Source organism: Molothrus aeneus, chromosome 10, assembly GCF_037042795.1.
Source record: "Molothrus aeneus isolate 106 chromosome 10, BPBGC_Maene_1.0, whole genome shotgun sequence".
In the NCBI taxonomy this organism is placed as follows: Eukaryota; Metazoa; Chordata; class Aves; order Passeriformes; family Icteridae; genus Molothrus; species Molothrus aeneus.
In genome coordinates this window covers 1,364,439-1,383,274 of record NC_089655.1, presented here as the reverse complement: position 1 = coordinate 1,383,274, position 18,836 = coordinate 1,364,439, and the positions used below count along the sequence as shown (strand labels likewise).

The 18,836-nt window shown below is 48.9% G+C and overlaps 1 protein-coding gene across 1 annotated transcript; it reads left to right on the top strand.

Moving 5' to 3' along the window:
- Positions 1–386: 386 nt before the first annotated feature.
- Positions 387–15,968, top strand: MAP6D1 (MAP6 domain containing 1). The gene is made up of 3 exons (XM_066556462.1): positions 387–898; positions 11,139–11,256; positions 13,831–15,968. Exons 1-3 carry the CDS (start codon positions 393–395, stop codon positions 13,906–13,908), a joined length of 702 nt encoding a protein of 233 aa, XP_066412559.1. The 5' UTR covers positions 387–392; the 3' UTR covers positions 13,909–15,968.
- Positions 15,969–18,836: the final 2,868 nt, after the last annotated feature.

The window sequence follows — 18,836 nt, the reverse complement described above, 5'->3', positions numbered from 1 at the left end:
CCTGGCCGGTGCCGTCACTGGACGCGCTACGGCGCTCCCGGGCACCTAAAGAGCGGCTCCTAAAGCACCGACAGCCACCGGGACCCGAAGCAGCACGGGCAGAGCCGGTTCCCCCGGGAGGCAGCCGGGGGACGGAGCCCGGCGGAGTCCGGTGCCGGCCGCGCTCCCCACGCTCCGCACCGCCGCCAGCCCCCGCAGCCGCACGGGGCTCCCGCCGGCAGCCGGGTCACGTGTGCGGGCCGTAATCCCGGCGAGGGGGTGTCGTTACCGGGGAAGGGGGTGGCGGGAGGAGGGGCTGCCGCCGATGAGGGCTGAAGCCGGGAGCGCGGCCGGCTGCGGGCGCCGGAGCCGCGGGCGCCGCTGCGGGCGAGGCGGGGGCTGCGGCCGCGGCCATGGCCTGGCCCTGCATCAGCCGGGTGTGCTGCTTGGCCCGCTTCTGGAGCCAGCTGGACAAGTCCGACCTCTCCGTGCCGCTCACCATCCACAACTACTCGGACATCGAGGAGCAGGAGGACGGGCCGCCCCAGCGCGGCGGGCCCCCTCCGCGGGGCAGCGCTCGCCCGCCCGCCCCGGTGCGCCGCCCTCGGGACCCCGCCGCCGGGAAGCCGAGCGGCCGCAGGAAGAGCCGGGCGGCCGCCGCCGAAGAGCCCTTCGCGGCAGAGACCCAGTACCGGCGGGACTTCAGAGCGTGGCCCCTCCCGAGGAGGGACGACTTCCCCTGGGTCAGCGCCAGTAGCGGCGGCGGCGGCGGCGGCGGGAGGGACGGGGCCGCCCCCCAGCCCGCCCCGGGACGCGCCGCCTGCGCCCTGCCCGGCAGCGGCGGGAGACCGGCGATCGACGGCCCCGAGCAGCTCCGGCCGCGCTCGCAGGCGGACGGCGGCCACACCACCTCCTACAGGTAACCGGGCCCGGCCAGTCCCCCGCTCCGCCCCGAGCCGGGGTTGCTCCTGCCGCGGGCGGGGGACGCTCCTCCGCAGCGCGGGGCGGGGATGCCGGCGGGCGGCCGCGGCGAGGGGGAGCCGCCACCGAGGGGAGGGGTACGGGGGCTGCCGGCTCGCCGGCGGGCTCAGCCTCTCGCCGAAGCCGCCTTTGCTTTTGGAAATGCTGTCCTTAAAAGCGTCTCTTATGCCCCGGGCGGGTGCGTGGCCCCGGCGGCTCCTGTGCGTGCCGGGGCAGCGGAGCCGGCCTCGGTGCGCGCCCCGCGGTCCGGGAGAGGAGAGAGCTCCCGGGGAGGGATCCATGATGCTGTCCCTGGCGCAGCAGCGCTTCACCCACCCGCTGCCGGCAGACACGGCACCTCCGACAGCTGCCCGAGTCCCGTCCGTGCCCAAGAGCCACATCCCTTAGTGCCATCATCGTTTTCCCTTTAAAACTCCTGGAATGCGACATTCAAGGCAAGCCAAATTACAGCCTTAAAAGATTAGTCAGACAAGAAGACATTTTGCAGGATATATCCCCTATGTCATCTAATGGGCAATGGAAAAAATTGTCACAAACCGCTTGTCTCAGAGCCTTTAAAAATTAAGGGATTTATCTTATTGATGTCTTCCTTTCCCTCTGAACAGTATGAAAGATTACAGATGCTTATTTTTGGGAACAAGCAGTTCGGTGGAATGCACCTAAACCCAACTTCTGTTCTTACTGACATCCTCCATGGAAGGAGAGGGATTTCAGCTCCTACAGTGCTGCTGTTGAATATTGTATCAGTTTCATGTTGTTACCACATGCTCCCTCATAATGATGTTTGGCAGGTTTTAATATACCTATGAGGTATACTAATAGAGTAATTATTTTTATTCTAACTGATTCACAAATATTTAGGCACTTATTGCATATTATTATCTACCTAGGGGAAATTTCATCCCTGCAATTCATTAGATTATTTATCACAGTGCTTTTAAGACAAACTGGGTGCCTCGGGGAGGATTACCAGCCTGCACAGCAGCATTGCTTATCCCACTCCTCCTGCACAGGCAGCTATGTGCAGTTAACATGCAGACTCTGAAAGGATAACTGCAGTGCTTGAATTTATGTGCTATTTTCTCCTTTGCCACATCTCACAGGACAATCACAGAGAGTAATTATTGGTTTTGAGGTAAAGCACTTTTAAATTTCAAACCAGCAAGGAATTACTTCAGAGAAACCTGTGTAGAACAAGACTAGCAAGATTCATCTTTCAGAAACACATCCATCTCCACCTCGTTGTTGAAGCCTCCCCTGCCTTTTCAGCCTGACTCTAGGGGAAGGCTGCATCAGCCTGCATTAGAGCCACACTTTCCTATAGCTGTTCAAGTGCTCAGAGTCACTTGTCTCACCTTCCTTCCCTCTGACTTGTCTGTTCTTACAAAGGCTCTCAACTACTGTCATCAAAGAACAAGAAGTCTACAGATCACAGGACAAAGTACTGGCTGGGGCAACAGACCACCATGCAAACCAAAACAAATTCTACAGAAAGTAAGACTTCAAGGTAGTTGAGGAACTACTCACAGCTGAAAGAAGGAGCCATTAATGACAAGGATGGAGGCACAAGCCAGGACAGCCAGACCAGAAGAAAGTTCCCATATAAAACCTTTAGGCTGTTTGAAGGCACAGTAAACAACTTGTGCAGACAGAACTATGTAAATCAAACCACTTTTGCCTTATTCCAGTAATTCCCATAGTTTCTTTAGATTGTCACCTGGTACAACATCACATGTAAGTCACTGTACCACTGAGCACACAGGCATCACAACAAGCAGCAGGAGAAAAAGTCGCCATAGCTTCACAGGCTCCAAGAGTATATTTTCATTTAGATTTTTTTTAAAAAGAGACTGAGCATGTACTTGGTAGAGTTACACTCATTATTGGGTACTGGGTTTGTATTTGGTAGCTTCAGTGATGGCACTCCTGCAGTCTGAAGCAGGGAAGGGCTGATCACAGCACATCCGCCTTTGGTAAGCTGAGCACTCTCAATCCACAAGGACATTTCCATGAAAACCACCACAGTTCACTCCTCTCCTCTTACCTTATTTTCCAAAGGCAGCGCTGCAGTCTGCAAGCATTTGTCCAATATTCAGGTAGTAGCTGACCAGCACCATTAAGGATTGATATTCTTCATCTGCCTCTGTATCAAAGACCATAAACACCCTCCTTGTTTATTAGACTGTCCCTTGGTGGCCATACACAGCCCCGGTGCTCTGGCAACAGGGATCTCCTGACTTCTTGTAGACTGTACTCCCCCAGAAGTGTGAGGGCAGCAGGGAAGGCAAGATCACCTGTGGTAGAGGCAGAGCAAGGGGCTTTCTCTTACTAAGGCCCATTGTGTCCTGAGGAGGAGGTTGGTGAACTCCATGATGTCTTTGGGGCAGTTGGAAAAAGGAAGAGTGTCCTACAGAGACATGCAGGCAGGGACCACTGCAGCAGATGGTAGAGAGAAGCAAAGGTATGACAGCACATGTTTTTTGTGAGACAGTCTCACTGCCTTGCTAGGGAGAATATTAGGGATATTCCCTCTTTTCTGCTTGCAGGAGTATCAGCCCTCCCTGTGGGTCAGCCCAGTGAGGAGGTGGGGCAGCCCTGAGGACTGGCTTGTCTGCATGAGGAGCTGTGTCCACTCCCCCAAGAAATGGGTCACTGGAGTCCTTTGTGCTCCAGCAGGTTCTGTGCACAGCTGGGTCAGGCACACACTGAGACTTTCCTGGAGGATTGGCTCCTGCAGTGTGGGCACTGCTGGTCAGGAACCTCCACGTGTACTTTGTGACTGCCAGGTCTCAGCAGCTGCCTGAGCTTGCTTAGTGGGAAAGGCAAATCAAGTCTGTCTTGACCAAGACAATGCAGAAGAGTTGGCATTGATATGTGGTCCACTCCATGCTTTTAATTGCAATTCTGGTTTTCTTGCTTCACTCTGTAAGGTATTGGGATTTCTTTAGGCTTTGTAGTTTGTTTGGGTTTTTTTTAATTCAGGAATTTTGACTCTGGCAGCCTATTGTGTTTGTTTCTGTGAAGCACCCAAGTGTAGTGTTGAGTCCCCTGTAACATTCAGCACCATTTGCTGTGCTTTTGTGTATCAGGGCAATGCTCCTGTGAGACTTCATTCTGCATTCTGCTAAGCTCAGAAGGAAACACAGCTGCACACAAATCTGTCTGTACATAGTGAAGCTGGTCAGCATGACCTGGCATTTCTCAGAACAAAATAAACCTCTGGGATCAGTGATTGAGACTGGAGGAATCTGTCTATGGCCAGAGTAAAGATGAAGGTGGAGGGGGTGTTGGAGCAATACCTGTAATCCTGAGAAGTGAGGATTTTTTTGTATTTTGAAATAATAACAGAATAAAAGGTGGAAGGACAGCACAACTGCCTGCCCTACAAATTCCCTACAACTTCCCTGCCCTATTGCCCTGTGTCCCCAGATCTTTGGGTAGCTTCTCTCTCCCTTCAGTCCCTGAATTTTGGTTGGAGTTTTGCAGGTTCTAAATTAAGTCAAACCCAATGGGGCTGCATTGTGGGAGCTCAGGCACACAGGTTAAGGCAAATCAATACAAGCTGCACTTGAAAGCCTAAAATGGGATGTGCTCCAACTGTGAAAAGATCCTGGGGACTGCTGCAGAGGGTTGCAGTAGATTACACCTTACTGATGCTGGAGGAGGCAGAAGAAAGTGCTGAGTGGCCTCTCTGCACCTTCCCAAGGGTTTGTCCTTTGGCGTCACGGAAGTGACTTCTCCCTTCAGCAGTAAATTGCAGGTGCTGTGTACTTTTGGCTTTGCACACAATTAATTGTAGTACTAGGTCTTGATTGCATTTAGCAGACAGTCTAGAAATAGAGAAGTGCTTTACTTAGCTCCCTTAACAGAGAATGAGAGAAGCTGGTGCTGTCAGCAGGTATCCTCACCTGGCTCTGTTCTCTGGATGTCATCTTCTTACCTTGTTAGAAGGCACAGCCTCTCTGTCAGGGCCAGTACTGCTGGGAGGAGAACCCTGTTCAAGGCTCAGCTACACTATAAATCACTACAGACATCAGTTCTCCCTTCAGTAACCTGCCAGCTTTTGGAAAACACTTCGAGGTGTGTAAGTGAATATGTTGCACCACAGCTGTGAGCAGTTGTTTTGCCTCTTTTCCCCCACCCATCATCTTTACTTGTGTTGGCACTTGGGGAACTGGGAGATGACTGCAAATTTCTGCACACACATACAATGCAGGCCCTGAGCAGAGCCCTGTCTCTGCAGTTGGGGTTTCTGTGACAGGTATTTTGAGCAGGTGTGAGAGTCAAGAGCGCTCAGCTTGTTTGCACCTGGGAAGCACAGCAGTGAATAACACCAAACTGGGGCCTTGAGATCAGGAGGGTTTCCTCTGCTCACCCACAGTAAGCCATGTTGTTCTGATGAAAAGAAACCTCATAAAGAGCTGGAATAATTAAGAGGAAAGGTGTCTGTTGTGCCATTGCTCATGATTTTTGGGGATAGCAGGCGGAAGATACCTCATCCTCTTATACAAATACTCAGCACATGCCATTCCGTGACCATGAAGCAGACATCCCTGACCAGGAGGGATACCACAGAGTGAAGGCTTTCCCCCATAGCTATGGATGCACTCACAGTGTGTTACTTGGCTGCCTGAACATTCATCTGCCTTCAAATAGTGCTTGTGCAGAAAAGCAAAGTGAGCTGTGGTGACTCCTTCACTCTGAAAAGCATCTTATTATTTTGCTGTGCAGAAAACAGTGAAAATACCTGAGCTTGTGTTCAGCAATGTATGGGATCAGAGCAGGCACCTGAGCCTGCAGGGTTAATAGTACTGTGTATGAGGAGCTCCATCCTTGATCCAGCAAGATCTTTAAAGGCATGCTTATCCTTAATAATAGCAGTAAATCTTTTATAATCAAGGCTTACAGTTATCTTTACATTCTTAAGTATCTTGCTGCTTGGGGAAATTAATACTCAAGCCCCTGATTTTTATGCTATTTAAGAAGCTTGCTTGGTGCAGGCATTGGGATGGATCCAGAGAGTGCCACTGTGCACTGCATAGCCTGGCTGGGGCAGAGAGGGCTTGGAGGGGCACAGAGGTGTGTGAGGAGAGACACAGTGGGGCTGGGAATAGAGAGGGTGTCTGTTGTGCAAACTATAGAACTGTGCAAACTGTAGAACTGAAATGTGGGATTCAAAGATGTTCCTTAAAGTAGGAGGAATTTCCTCCACTTAAATCCATTTGGACTTATGTTAGAGTGAAAGAAGGGAAAATGGATGGATGGCAGAAGTCAAGACCCTCAGACCTACCCACACATCCCCAGTCACATAGTTCTGATAAAGGAGAAGCAGCTGCCTGTCCTGTCACACCAATGTAAGTGCTCCTTCCTTGAGCATCTGCCTGTGAGCAAAGCAACTCCCTAAAACACCCTAAGATAACAGTTTGAGTCTTTGGGTTTTTGTCTTCTACTTTCATTCAAGTCTTTTGCTGTTGCTTCCTTCTTGTAACTTATGAACAGCTCCAGGTACTGCCTGACCTTACTGGAGGTGAGAGTTGAGACAGGAAATATCCAAGTGGTTTCTGCTTTCCTCCTCTGTAATTCCTGTGTGCTGGTCTGTCTTTCTGCTATGTCTTTTCTCTACCCTCTGTTTTTACCCCTTCTTCAGCCTTTCCCCCATTTCTATCCTTATGCTGGGCTCTTTGGCTGGATAGGAGAATGGGCACAATCTGCCTCTGTGTCTGAGGGTTGGAAGGGCTCCCCACCAGTGTCTGACACAGCTCAGAGGAGGAGTTCAATGGCTCCATTATCCAGGAGGGCTCCTGACTTTGTCATGCAGAGCTCTCACTGTGACCATGACTTGTAACATTTGCAATCCTCCATTTGCCAGGAGACATCATAGCACCCTCCCTGACCTGTGGAGGTCTTTGCCAACAAGTGGACTTAGCCTGTCCCTTGGGAGAGCACTGCTGGCCACCCAGCTCTGCCTGGGCAAACCAGAATGGCCCTGACAGTACTCTGTGAAGAGCTATGTTGCAAACAGGGAGACATTTCACACCCCACACCTTCAGCCAAAGCCTTTCCTGCACCAGTCTGACTTGCCCAGAGGACATCTAGAGTAGTTTGTACTTTCAAAAGAAAATAACAGCCCAAGCTGTACACACAAGTTTCCTTCTAAAAGGCAATTTGGAAGAATGTTCATGATGCTGTTTAATTGTCACTGGTGTGCTGGGTATGAGAAGGAAGAGGGGAGAAGAATGAACACAGGCAGCATAGCTCTGAGTTATGGTCAGCTATACAGAATGAGCCTTTTTCTCCAATTCTTTAATAAGAAATGTTATGCAGTGGCTCAGAACCACCACTGATAATTAATCATGGGAAGCAAACTGTGACATAAAGATGAGGTACTAAAATGACAACTGCTCTGGCGTTGGTGCTCCATGACTATCAATGCTGAAGATAAATCTGTATGGAAACAGCAGCCCCAGCACTGCAAACAGCACTGTTGGGATTCCCACTGTCTGCCTCCCTGTGCCTAACAGAAGTGCCCTCCACCTTGGTGAATTTAAAAAGCTTTCTAGGCTAGATTTTCACTAGGTCAGTGAAATAAAAAGGATTTTGCAGACAGCTTTCTCTGCAAAGCAGAAAACATTAGTAGGGCACACGGAATGGGGAAAGAGCTGGAGGCAGCACATAGCTGGTCATCGTGTAGCTCACAGCATCCAGCAGCTCGAGCTGCAGCAGCAGGAGCCACTGTGGTTGGAAAGAACAGAAGGACCAATCCCAAATGCATCATTCCCAGATCATGCCCTGAAGTCTGCAAGGCCATTCTGATGAATGATGGTGAGGCCATCTCCCCTGCCTGGCCCCCTGTCTCAGCTGCTTGACAGCCTGGTACAGGCAGTCCTGCCCAGCCAGGGGGGAGGTGGCTCATAAACAGCAGCTCAGTGAAACAGCTCTCATCAATGCTGGGCTTCATCACAACACCCTGGTAATTAACAGTCCAGTGCTGGTTTTTCTTTGTTTCTAGCCTGTACATTATTTGTACTCCCACTTGCTCCATCTTTCACCACCACAGGGGTTAAACTGTCCCAGCAGGCCACAAGCCTGCCTCTCCACACTGCACTGATTCAGACCTTCCCCTGCAGACACATCCCCACACATTACAAATGAAATGCCTTTTCTCAATCTCTATTAACAGATTTTGAGAAAGAGCAAAGAAAGAGTTGAAAAAGCAGTGATTTATATGATCAAAGCGCTGGGGCAACCCACTGGCAAAAAGCTGCTTCTTAATTATTCCTAGAGTGAGTTAGAGGTAAAGAAACAGCAGTACATAAAAACCAGCCCTTCCCTTTTGATCACTACTGTTTTAAAACCTGTGTGCTACTCAGGAGGTCTTTCTCTTTCACAACCCCAATGGTTTAGTACTTCAGGTACCACCAGGTCATTTCTATTTATGAAGATCAAAAATCTCACCTCTAGGTTGCAAGAGTGGAGGACAAAAGAAAACCTCAGGAGAGCCTGGTCACTGAGTTCTGGGCCTGGAGGCTACCTTCCCTCCACTGCAGGTCCTTGCAGTCCCAAAGTAACCTGACAACTGCTGCTGTCTAGGCACAAGGGGGGGAGGAGAGGGGTGCAGCAGGAAGGATGAAGATCATGGTCTCCAGCAGCAACAGTCAGTCTTACATATTCACCACCACCAGCAGCAGCTGGATGTCACACTACACAGGGTACAAAGGGGAAGACAGTCACTAATCTTGTCACTTGACATCTTAAACTAAGTAACATTAAAAACAGGTCATTCCTCTTCCCCAGGCTTTGATCAGATTGACTCCACTGATGACTCCAAGACTGATTTCTAGTCAAGTCACCAGACTGATATTTGGGCTCGTGTTCTTTCTGACTCTTGGCTATGCAGCTGGAGATGGGAATACGTGTCCTGCAAGCTTAGAAGCAGAGCAAATTTAGTTAGCTGCACTTTCTTGACCAAAGATTATAACATTCCTTTCTTGTGTTAAGTACCTCAGCTCCCAAAAGGAGTCAAGATAAGTTGTCACTGTTTTGCTCTACCCTTCGCTTTTGGCTCAGAGTTCTGGGTTCCCCCAGAACAAAATCCCAGTTCCAAACCAGAAATGCTGCTGTGGTGTGGGCCATGACTGTATCTGCCCTTATGTTTCTCATTCTGTGGGGAGCATTTCCTCAGTGCATGTAGGTGTCTCAAAAATAGTTTTGACTATCCAGGCTGAGAGGAGAATGGTTTGACTTCCAGCCAAAATGAGGGTCTTGTGATCCAAAAGGACTGTGCTTGGGGGCCTGCCAAATCAGCAAATGATCTGCTATAAAGCATTGAGACAGAGTTGGCTGCACAGGCAGGCAGCAGAGTCATTCATTGAAAGCTGGAGACACACTCCATTGCAGCGGGGAGACCAGGCAGCACAAGGATGAATGGTTAGGAATCAATGCCACCGGCATTCCTGAGGAAATTGGGCTTTATGTGGAGCAGCAGGTTCCAGTTCCTAGAAACTGTGGGGATCTAACTGATGGTTTTGTACCATTTTGCTGGTATTTTGCCCCATAGCTGTGTCCTCTCTCTGGCTGTGTAGCAGGACAGAGGTCAGATTTAGCTCTGATTTCATTCACATCTGGGATTCCCTGCTGAAGGTTGCCTTCTTGGGACATTGCTTGGCCCAAATCACCTTTCTTCAAAAGTGCTGCCTTATCCTGAGGGGTTACAGGAAGGGAGCAGGAATGCCACCACCAGCAGCAGGGATGCTGTGTGTGCACTCACCTGCTGCCTGAGCAGGCCCGAACAGCGTGCTGCAGAGAAGGCAGAAGGTGGCAGCTCAGGACAGCAAGAACAAAATGATTGATTATAAACAAGATTTGCAATGCAACACAAACAGCCCTGACAGGGGCCTGGCTTTGCTTTCCAACAGCAGGAGGTTCTTCCATAGGACATTATCCATAATATACTAAAAGGATCAAATCCAAACTGTGCATTCTAAAATAACACTTATGCACTTTGAGTTAGAGATTTAAAAGAGGAATTTGCAGCTATTATAAATACAGCAAATAGCATGCTTGGGAAAATGAAACTCAGAAAGGCTGTGATCAAAGATAAGCTTGACACATTAAAACAAGCCTCAGTCTTACCCCTTGATCCTGTATATAAGCAGACAGTAAAATGCAGTTATTGAACCATGCCAGGGTATGAAAATAAGATTGTCACATCTGGGTTAGTCACCTCTCCTTTTGCTACAGAAGCTGCCTGAATTTGTTGCCAGAGATACACACACAAACAGAGCAGACTTCTGTCTTCCTCTGAGCAGCAAGACAGCTCAGCTGGCTGCTACTGCAGCATCCAGGAAGTCCTGATGGCAGGGGCACTAGTGAGGCCTGTTTGTGACAAGGGGTGCAGAGAAGCAGAGGGAAAGCTGCAGAAGGGAGCTGGCAGCTGAACTAAGCAGATCCTGCAATGCTGTTCTTTGGTGCTGCCCCTTTCTCAGTGCAGTCTCTGTGCATTTCTCAGATGACCCTTGGCTGACTTATTCTTGGAGCAGCAATGCCTTCTCAGACATCCTCATGCAGATTTAAAGCACTTCCCCCCATCTGAAGGAAAATCATCAGCGTAAGCATCTGCCAGCTGAGACGGTGTCTCCCTTTGGATGCATTTCAGGCTGAGCTGCCACAGCTGTGCAGCACAGCACACACTGGCAAACACTCCTGCTGCTGAGAGCCACAGCCAAGTATGGGAACATCAGCAGGCTCTTGGCCTATGTGAGGGCCACACATCAGACCAAGGTGTCTTAAAATGTAAGTGGCCAATGTGCCAGACAGTGTTTTATGTTGTAAGTGGTCTGTGGGCTAGCATGCAAAAGGTAACCCTGACTTCTTATCCAGGAGGGAAGCATCAATGACCTCCAGGAAAGAGCACATTTTGTATGAAAAAAAAAAGAGTTAAGTCAGGGAATCCAGTTAGCCCAGTGTGTGCCCTGTTCCATCTTTCAGTCTGGCCTTTCTGAGAGAGACAGGCTGCTAGGCTCAGTTCTTTTACTCTCGGTATGCCTCAGACAAGGTCAGCCTCGCAAGCTGCTTGCATCCCAGCACCTTGCCTTCTGGCTTTGTAACCCTCTGAGCAGAAGTACCCTGGGATAATGTTGTCTTTTACGAGTTCTTCTGTCTTGACAATCTCATTTCAGACAAGAGTATCGCCCATGGACTGGAGCAAAACCATCCAAGCCTATAAAGTCAAAGCAAGGTTTCATTATCCCAGAAGACCATTTTGTTCAAGAGACAAGCTACAAGGCAGACTTTAAGGTAATTAGCCATTTTTAAAAACCCTAAAGTCAATGTGAATAATGCCCAAAGTGCACATCTGGAACTCCTCATATTTGATTGCTGTGGTGCATGTAGGATAAAGCCACATCCTTGTAGACAGCTGTTTTGTCTCTGCCCATTAGGTAATGTGGCCATCCCTTGCCTTCAGAAAGGCATGCTAGACAATGTCACACTGTAACTGATCATAATTCAACCCAAGACAAAGATTTTAAACTGGAAGGAAGTTCAAGATTTACGATTCCCTCAGTTGGATACCATATGTACAAGGTGTGAGTCATCACGTCTCTATGTGTAAGGTGCCATTAACACCTCCTGCACTAACTTGCAGCAGTCAGTGGGGCCTAGCACTAGGGTTGCAGAGTGAGATTTGGCCTCTGGGCACAGGTGTTTGCCTGGGAATCCAGCTCACTGCCTAAGGAACAGCACCTGCCCAGACAGCACAAAACTCCCCCTTGCTGGTGTGGGCAGAAGCTGCCCCCACTATAAATGCCAAGGAGGACATGGCTATGATGAACACACAAGCTGCACAGCTCTGAGACTTCCTTGGGATTTTCCTGTGAGTTTCTACATTTTTTTCTGTGAGTTTCTCTATACTAGCAAGGATAACTTTCTTGTTGTGAAATACAGGTGCTGTTGAAAATCCCATGAGGAAACACTCTGTGCTCAGCATTTTCCCTGACAGGGCCCCTCACACTCCCCATCCCTAGAAGAAAGGGAAGTGTCACTGACAAGGCTCTGTTTTAGCTGCTTTTTGCATTAGACCACCAAAGAGAACAGCACCTCCCAGCCAACCACAGGAATTGTTCACAGGCTGCACTGAATGACTCAGAATGCAGAGCTAGGGCTGGGGCTGAACTCTCCCCAGGCACAGTGCACTGTGCCAGCAGAGGTAACAGCAGCTACTCCAGGGCCACATGTGAAAAGTAAATCTTTGCCTTGGAGGAGACAAGGAAGAAGTGTTTAATCAGCAGACAGTCAAGTGCCTCCTCCGCAGAGGATTGCTGGCACACTGCTGCACAAGGCTCATGATGGGTATAGCCAGCTCTGCTGAAAGTGGGACAGTGACCTCAGGCAAAACAGAATTTGCAAACCTCACCAAAACTTCCTCCTTGCTCTGAATAGTCTGGGCTGTTTACTGAGGTGCAGTGATGAGGATACACCTTGCATTTAACCCTTTAACCTTGTATTTGACCCTTGTTAATTTAATTTTGCATTCTGACCCTAGGGAGTAAAAATACATTGTTTTCCAATTTGTCAGAGAGGATGCAAAGAAGGGGGTCCTAGATAAACCCCTGAAGGTCCCTATCCCAGTTCTTGAGGAAGGGAAAGCAAAGACTAGAATCCTAGACACAAACACATGCTACCAAGGCCACTGCTCTCTGAACCATGCAAGCAAAGATGGGGTCCTGGAGCCCCAGGGCACCATCACAGTCTCTCTAACAGACAGCATGGCAAAGGTGTAGTCAGGAATGAAGATGGTGCCAAGAAGCCACCAGTCCAAAGAGAAGTCAGATTCTCCCTGGTTCACACCTGGCTGTTAGGATTTTCCTTCTCACCTGAAGCCCTTGGCTTTGCCAGACATGGGAATCAGATTTCTGGTGTGTCCTGACAGCCAACATGTAGGACTCAGGCTGCTGGTTCTCCCCAGCCACCGAGCTGTGCATATGTTGTTTGTGACATTGCACTTGTTCCTTAGTGTGTCAGATGCATCCCCAGAGGAATGGAAAAATCAGAACAACGAAACAACATCAACCAGAGATCAATAGCTTTCCCTGTTTCCCTATACTCTCTTTGCCTGTAGTTTTGCACCTCTTTCTCTGCTTGGATGGTGACATCAGCATACCCAGCAGAGCTTTCAACCCTTTCATGTTTTATGGCCAGATTCACCCTGAGTCCTGGGCTGGATGCACATCTACAGCCAGTCCTATATAAAATCCTTTGAGTTTTCAGCATTATGGATGACAGAAGTTTCCAGGTGTCCTTCATGCTTCAGTACAACTACAGGGGCTACATATTGCATGAAATTCTGATTCCACAGACATCAGAGAAAGCAACCATTGTTATCTCTGCCTTTCCTCCAGGCGTGAGAAGTTTACATTCTTATCCAAGTCCTTGCAGTTTAACAGCCTGGCATCTCCAGTAACCAGTTTGTCTCCTTTGGGTCCTCCAGGTCTGCACCTCTCTTCACAGCAGACATGGACTGTGGCCCCATAAAGCATTGCAGTGGAACATTTTGATGGAGCCTGGATGGCATCCTCCAAAAGCTTAAGGACCAGACACACACCACTCTAATTCCTCTCACTTCAATGCAGCACCCAGCCAGCAGTGAATTTGTTGTGATGCTTGTAGAGTGTTTGCCAGCATCACACGTGCCCTTGAATCACCCTGTACAGCAAGAGCAATCTCACTGATGCCCAGCCACGGGCTAACAACTAGGTGGGGGTTACAGGGAGAGCAGATAGATCCTCACAACACTCCAGGCCCCTCAAACTCTCTTGACAGTTGTATCCTGTATCACACTAATGTGCTTTTCTCCCTTCCTCACCCCACTAGATCCCAGAGGTGAAGACCAGGTTCTCCCCCAACCCTTCTGCTGTTTTCCAGGCGCCATCACGGATCCTCAACGTGTGAACCTGGACCCTCCTCACACCCAGGCAGCCTAAACCTGGAGTTTCTGTTAAGATGTACCACTATGCAATTTTCATGAGGAGTGTTAAGATCAAAGAGCCGGTGTTATCGAAAGCAGCTCCAGTGATTAATGACATGCACACACACTTTCTGTTAACACGACAAACCGCAAAGCGCTTGGTTCAGGGCTGGCAGAACACGCTGCAAGGAGTGACCTAGTTTTTCACAGGAGCAGGTTCATTACTATGCCAGCTGGCGTCACATTAGGAGATTGACTCTGGGCAGCAAAGGCAGGATTGCAGGCAACAGCCCTACTCAGAAATACACAGGGTAGGAGGGAAAATGGTTGCAGGCAGGATGGATAATTAAAACCCAAACCAGTTTTATTTAGCAACACCCTCTAAGTAGGCCACTGAAAGAGAGGGAGTAGTCTGGCTGACTTCTGAGCTTCTTGGGGGCTTTGGGAGTAGGACCTCAAATGGCATCACCAGAAAGCACAGCTTCAAAGGGGCTGGTCTGAACTTCCAAAGTTGTTTTAGAAGCTGGAGGAAGCCAATGTCATTGAACTCTAAAATAAATCTGGCACGTGCAATGTCCTGGGCCTTTAAGGCTGGGAAGCTGGATAGTTCCAAAACTGGGGAGCTGATGCAGGAGCAAGAGAGGACTGAACTCCAGGAGACAGCCCTGACAGCAGTGCACCAGACTGGTGTGGAGAGGAGTGCATGGATACAGCCAGGCACCCACCAGTACTCTCCAGAGCATCTAAGAGACTTACATAACTTGTATAGCTGTTAGGGTGACTGTAAATATTGTACATGGATTTTACCTAAAGCAATTTGTGATCCTTTAATGAAAAGGATATGCTTATACTTTTATTAAATGTTAACTCTTTGCATATGCAAGGTGGAAAATATTGCCTTGAAATTCCTAAATTATCGCCTGTATATTGGTAATGCTAATGCTAGGAACAACCACCAGTGAATGTTACTTAGATATTCTTCTTAAAGAGAGATGTAATCTAGAATGTAAGCCATCTGTCATTTTTAAGATAGGCCGTTCCAAGTGTCATTGTTCTGAAGCTGATTTTTTTAGACTGCTGTGCATTAACTTTTGCTGAGGTACATGTGTTTTAAGGAACCTTTTTTTTAGCCTTTGTTCATCGAGACTTTACAATTTCTATTTCGATACTTATGCAATATAATTAGTCTACTGCTTATTTAATGGATTTACTAATTATTTTGGAACAAGAAATAGAAAAACTTTTACTTTGTGTTTGCAACACATGTGTGTTGTCCAGAACAAGGGAAACTATCCTCAGACTTGAACAGTGATCAGATACTCATTCATCTGTAATAAAACAGACTTTTACACAGGAGGAGTTTTTCTTAACCTTCTTACTAGCTGAAGTCTAAGACAAATTTAATGAACTTCAGGGATTCTGCTAAAATGAATGCATTGCTGATAATTCCCATAAGAACAATTTTTGAGCTGTTGGCATGTAAATTGTAATTGCAATACATGCAGACAGCATCTTCTCACTGCATTATGTGAGAATTTAAAGGTGCCATCCCTGTTCACCATAGTGGGACCCAACACAACCACCAGAACAGGGAGCACCTGCAGGAAGCTGCATTTGGCTGGGACAAGGGATGGCTCGTCCCACACTCATCCTTGGAGAAATCTGCAGTAATCCCAGTGCTTGCCAAAATAATTTTTCAGGAAATTCATTTTTCAGGAAATTCATTTGAAGCATTCAAACTGTGCTAAAACAAGTTTTGCATGTTAGGTGTTTCTAAGAATTCAATCTGCTTGTTTAATCTCTTTATAATGTTTTTAACAGTTTTGTTCAAACAATTTAAGTTCATTTCAATCCTGGACTTTATTAACAGCAAGGAAAAAAAAAGTAAAAAGGAAATTGTCTATTATCACTTCTTATTTGACTGTATTTCTTAAAAAAAAGACCCAGGTTTAAACAAATTGGTAATATAATAAGCTTGTATTTTATCAAGTGGACTGGATTTAATTGAATAAATTAAAATGTATTTTGGCTATTGGTTCTCTCACATATTTTTGTTGTTGTTGTTGTAAAATACAACCCTCAGGTATTCAGCCTTGCAGTACAGTTTGTCACTGCATGACAGCAGGGCACACTGGACACCAAGCAATGCATCAGGGGATGCATTCAGAGCCATCAGCAGTCAGTTCCTTACTCCTGGAACCTTCCCCCAGGCACAGCCCCCAGCAAGGACAGCTTGAAGGCACACTCAGAGCTGTGGCCCAGCTGCATTCCCTATGAAATGCACAGAGGTTTGATACACTTTGATGTAGATGCCATCCTCCGAAGATCCCTTTCTGCAGTACCCACACTGTGCCCTGTTGTTCCACCTCAGTTTCACTCTGCCATCCCACATAAATCACAGGAAAAGGTAATAGCATTGAATGTTAAAAGAGACCACTGCTTTACAGTTATTCCCAAGAACATTTCAGTCAGTAAAAGTGCTGAAGATAAAAGCAGCTTCCCTAGACAGTGCAATACCTCTTCTAGCTATGCCTCAAGAGACTTCCAGGAGGAAGCCAAAGGCTCACAAGCTGCTGCTCAATGTACCTGAGCAATGAACAGAAGGAAAAGTGAGCAGGTACTTACCACTGTAACATCCAGGGTGATGCCACTGGCTGTCAGTGTCTGCAACTTACCTGATTTTGTATGAAAATGCCCACCTCAGCCAAATCAAAAGGTATCACACCAAATTCCTCTGAAGAAGTCAAATCTACATGAGTTTTGCAGGCTCCAGGAAGTCGTGATGCCAGAATTGCTTCCAACACTGCTCTCACACTAGTATTTGTCTTCCCAATTGCTCTGGGCCCATGTCCAAGTCCCTCAAGGATTTTCAATTGTGAATCACACTGCAAGTAAGGATTATTTGACACATAAAGAAATGTCCTTTAAAAAGGACCTGTAACATTAGAATTTACTATCTCTAGGGTGAGACTGAACCTGCTTGTTTTGTTTAATCCTGCTGACACCTGGCCTGTTGGGATGCTGAAGGTGAGTTTTGTGGCAGGGAGCAGTGAATACCTGCACTGCCACATGCTCAATGTAAACTTTGGTGTGGGAAATGCACCATTCCTCAGGAGAGACCTTGTTGTGAACTTGCAAAATTCACAAGCAGCTCATTACTGATTTGCTTGCTTTCATAAACTGCACATTTCTCTCTGCATTGCACTAATTTCTTTGAGAGCAAACAATCAGATGCAAACCTATCACCTCTACCTTAGTCACACCCATTTCCTCTACCTTGGCCACTGCAGCAATGTCTGATCCTAAGGACCAACCTGGTTTGCCACAAAGGGATTGCTGGTGCCATGCAGCCCAGAAAGGCTGCGTTTACTTCCAGGGCAGGAGGCTCTTCTGTGGCATGTAGCACTAACACGGAGGTCTGCAGCATTTCCAAAACCAACAGCGTGTTAGTCTGCTCACAGACAGCCGGGGCTTCTCCCCACAGGGCAGGGAGAACACAGAAGTTTGGTAACTTGGCTTACTCTTTCGGTTCCTGTCCATGTCAAGTGCCGGTGCCTAGCGCTGGCAGGGGGTGGTGGGGAGGGAGCTGTGGCAGGGGAGTCACTGAGGGGAGGGAACAGCGGGGGGGATCTCTGTGAGGGGGCTCTGTGAGGCAGTCTCTGAGGGGAGGAAGCTGTGGGGGGATCTCTGTGAGGGTGTCTTTGAAGGGAATATCTGTGAGGGGGCTCTGTAAGGCAGTCTCTGAGGGGAGGAAGCTGTGGGGGGATCTCTGTGAGGCGGTCTCTGAGGGGAAGGAGCTGTAGGGGGATCTCTGTGAGGATCTCTGTGAGGCAGTCTCTGAGGGGAAGGAGCTGTGGGGGGACCTCTGTGAGGGATCTCTGTGAGGCAGTCTCTGAGGGGAGAGAACAGCGGGGGGGATCTCTGTGAGGGGGCTCTGTGAGGCAGTCTCTGAGGGGAGGAAGCTGTGGGGGGAATCTCTGTGAGGCGGTCTCTGAGGGGAAGGAGCTGTGGGGGGATCTCTGTGAGGGATCTCTGTGAGGCAGTCTCTGAGGGGAGGGAACAGCGGGGGGGGATCTCTGTGAGGCAGTCTCTGAGGGGAGGGAACAGCGGGGGGAGATCTCTGTGAGGGATCTCTGTGAAGCAGTCTCTGAGGGGAAGAAGCTGTGGAGGGATCTCTGTGAGGGTGTCTTGAAGGGAATATCTGTGAGGGGTCTCTGTGAGGCAGTCTCTGAGGGGAAGGAACTGTGGGGGGGGTCTCTGTGAGGGGGTCTCTGAGAGGAGGAAGCTGTGGTGGGGAATCTCTGTGAGGGGGTCTCCATGAGGGGGTCTCTGAGGGGAACCTCTGAGGGGAGGGAACAGTGGGGATCTCTGTGAGGGGGTCTCTGAGAGGAGGGAGCTGTGGTGCTGGGGTCTCTGTGAGGGGGTCTCCGTGAGGGGAGGGGCTGCCCCGTGCCGGGCACCGCCGGCTCCCGCCGCCCCCGGGCAGCTGAGGGCGCCGAAAGCATCGGAGGAGCCGTGGCCGGCCTGAGGGAGGGAGGAGGCAGCAGTTAGCGGTGGAGGACTGAAGACACCAGAAAAGAAGTCGAGGGGGAAGCATTTGGGGGTTTTGGGGGCTTTTCCCCGTTTTTTAGGGGGGGAGGGGGGTTGGCTTTTTTTCGGTCTTTACCTCTCACCATTCATCTTCTATTTGGCAGTAAGTTCAACTAATTTTCCCCAAGTGGAGCCTGTTTTGCCGATGGCAGCAACCAGTACCTGACATGTTTTTATCTATGGACTTCGTTGATCTGCCCAGGGCAGTGGTGACATCCCCATCTGTGGTGGCATTTAAAAGACTTGTAGCTGTGGCACTTGTGGACATGGTTAATGGTGGGCTTGGCAGCCACTATTGGACTGGGTGACCTTAGAGGTGTTC

Bases quoted from the DNA above. Each gene is read 5' to 3' on its own strand.
- MAP6D1 (XM_066556462.1), top strand. From the start codon at position 393: ATGGCCTGGCCCTGCATCAGCCGGGTGTGCTGCTTGGCCCGCTTCTGG. The intron at 899-11,138 runs GTAACCGGGCCC...ATCTCATTTCAG, and splicing joins GGCCACACCACCTCCTACAG to ACAAGAGTATCGCCCATGGA. The intron at 11,257-13,830 runs GTAATTAGCCAT...TCACCCCACTAG, and splicing joins GCTACAAGGCAGACTTTAAG to ATCCCAGAGGTGAAGACCAG.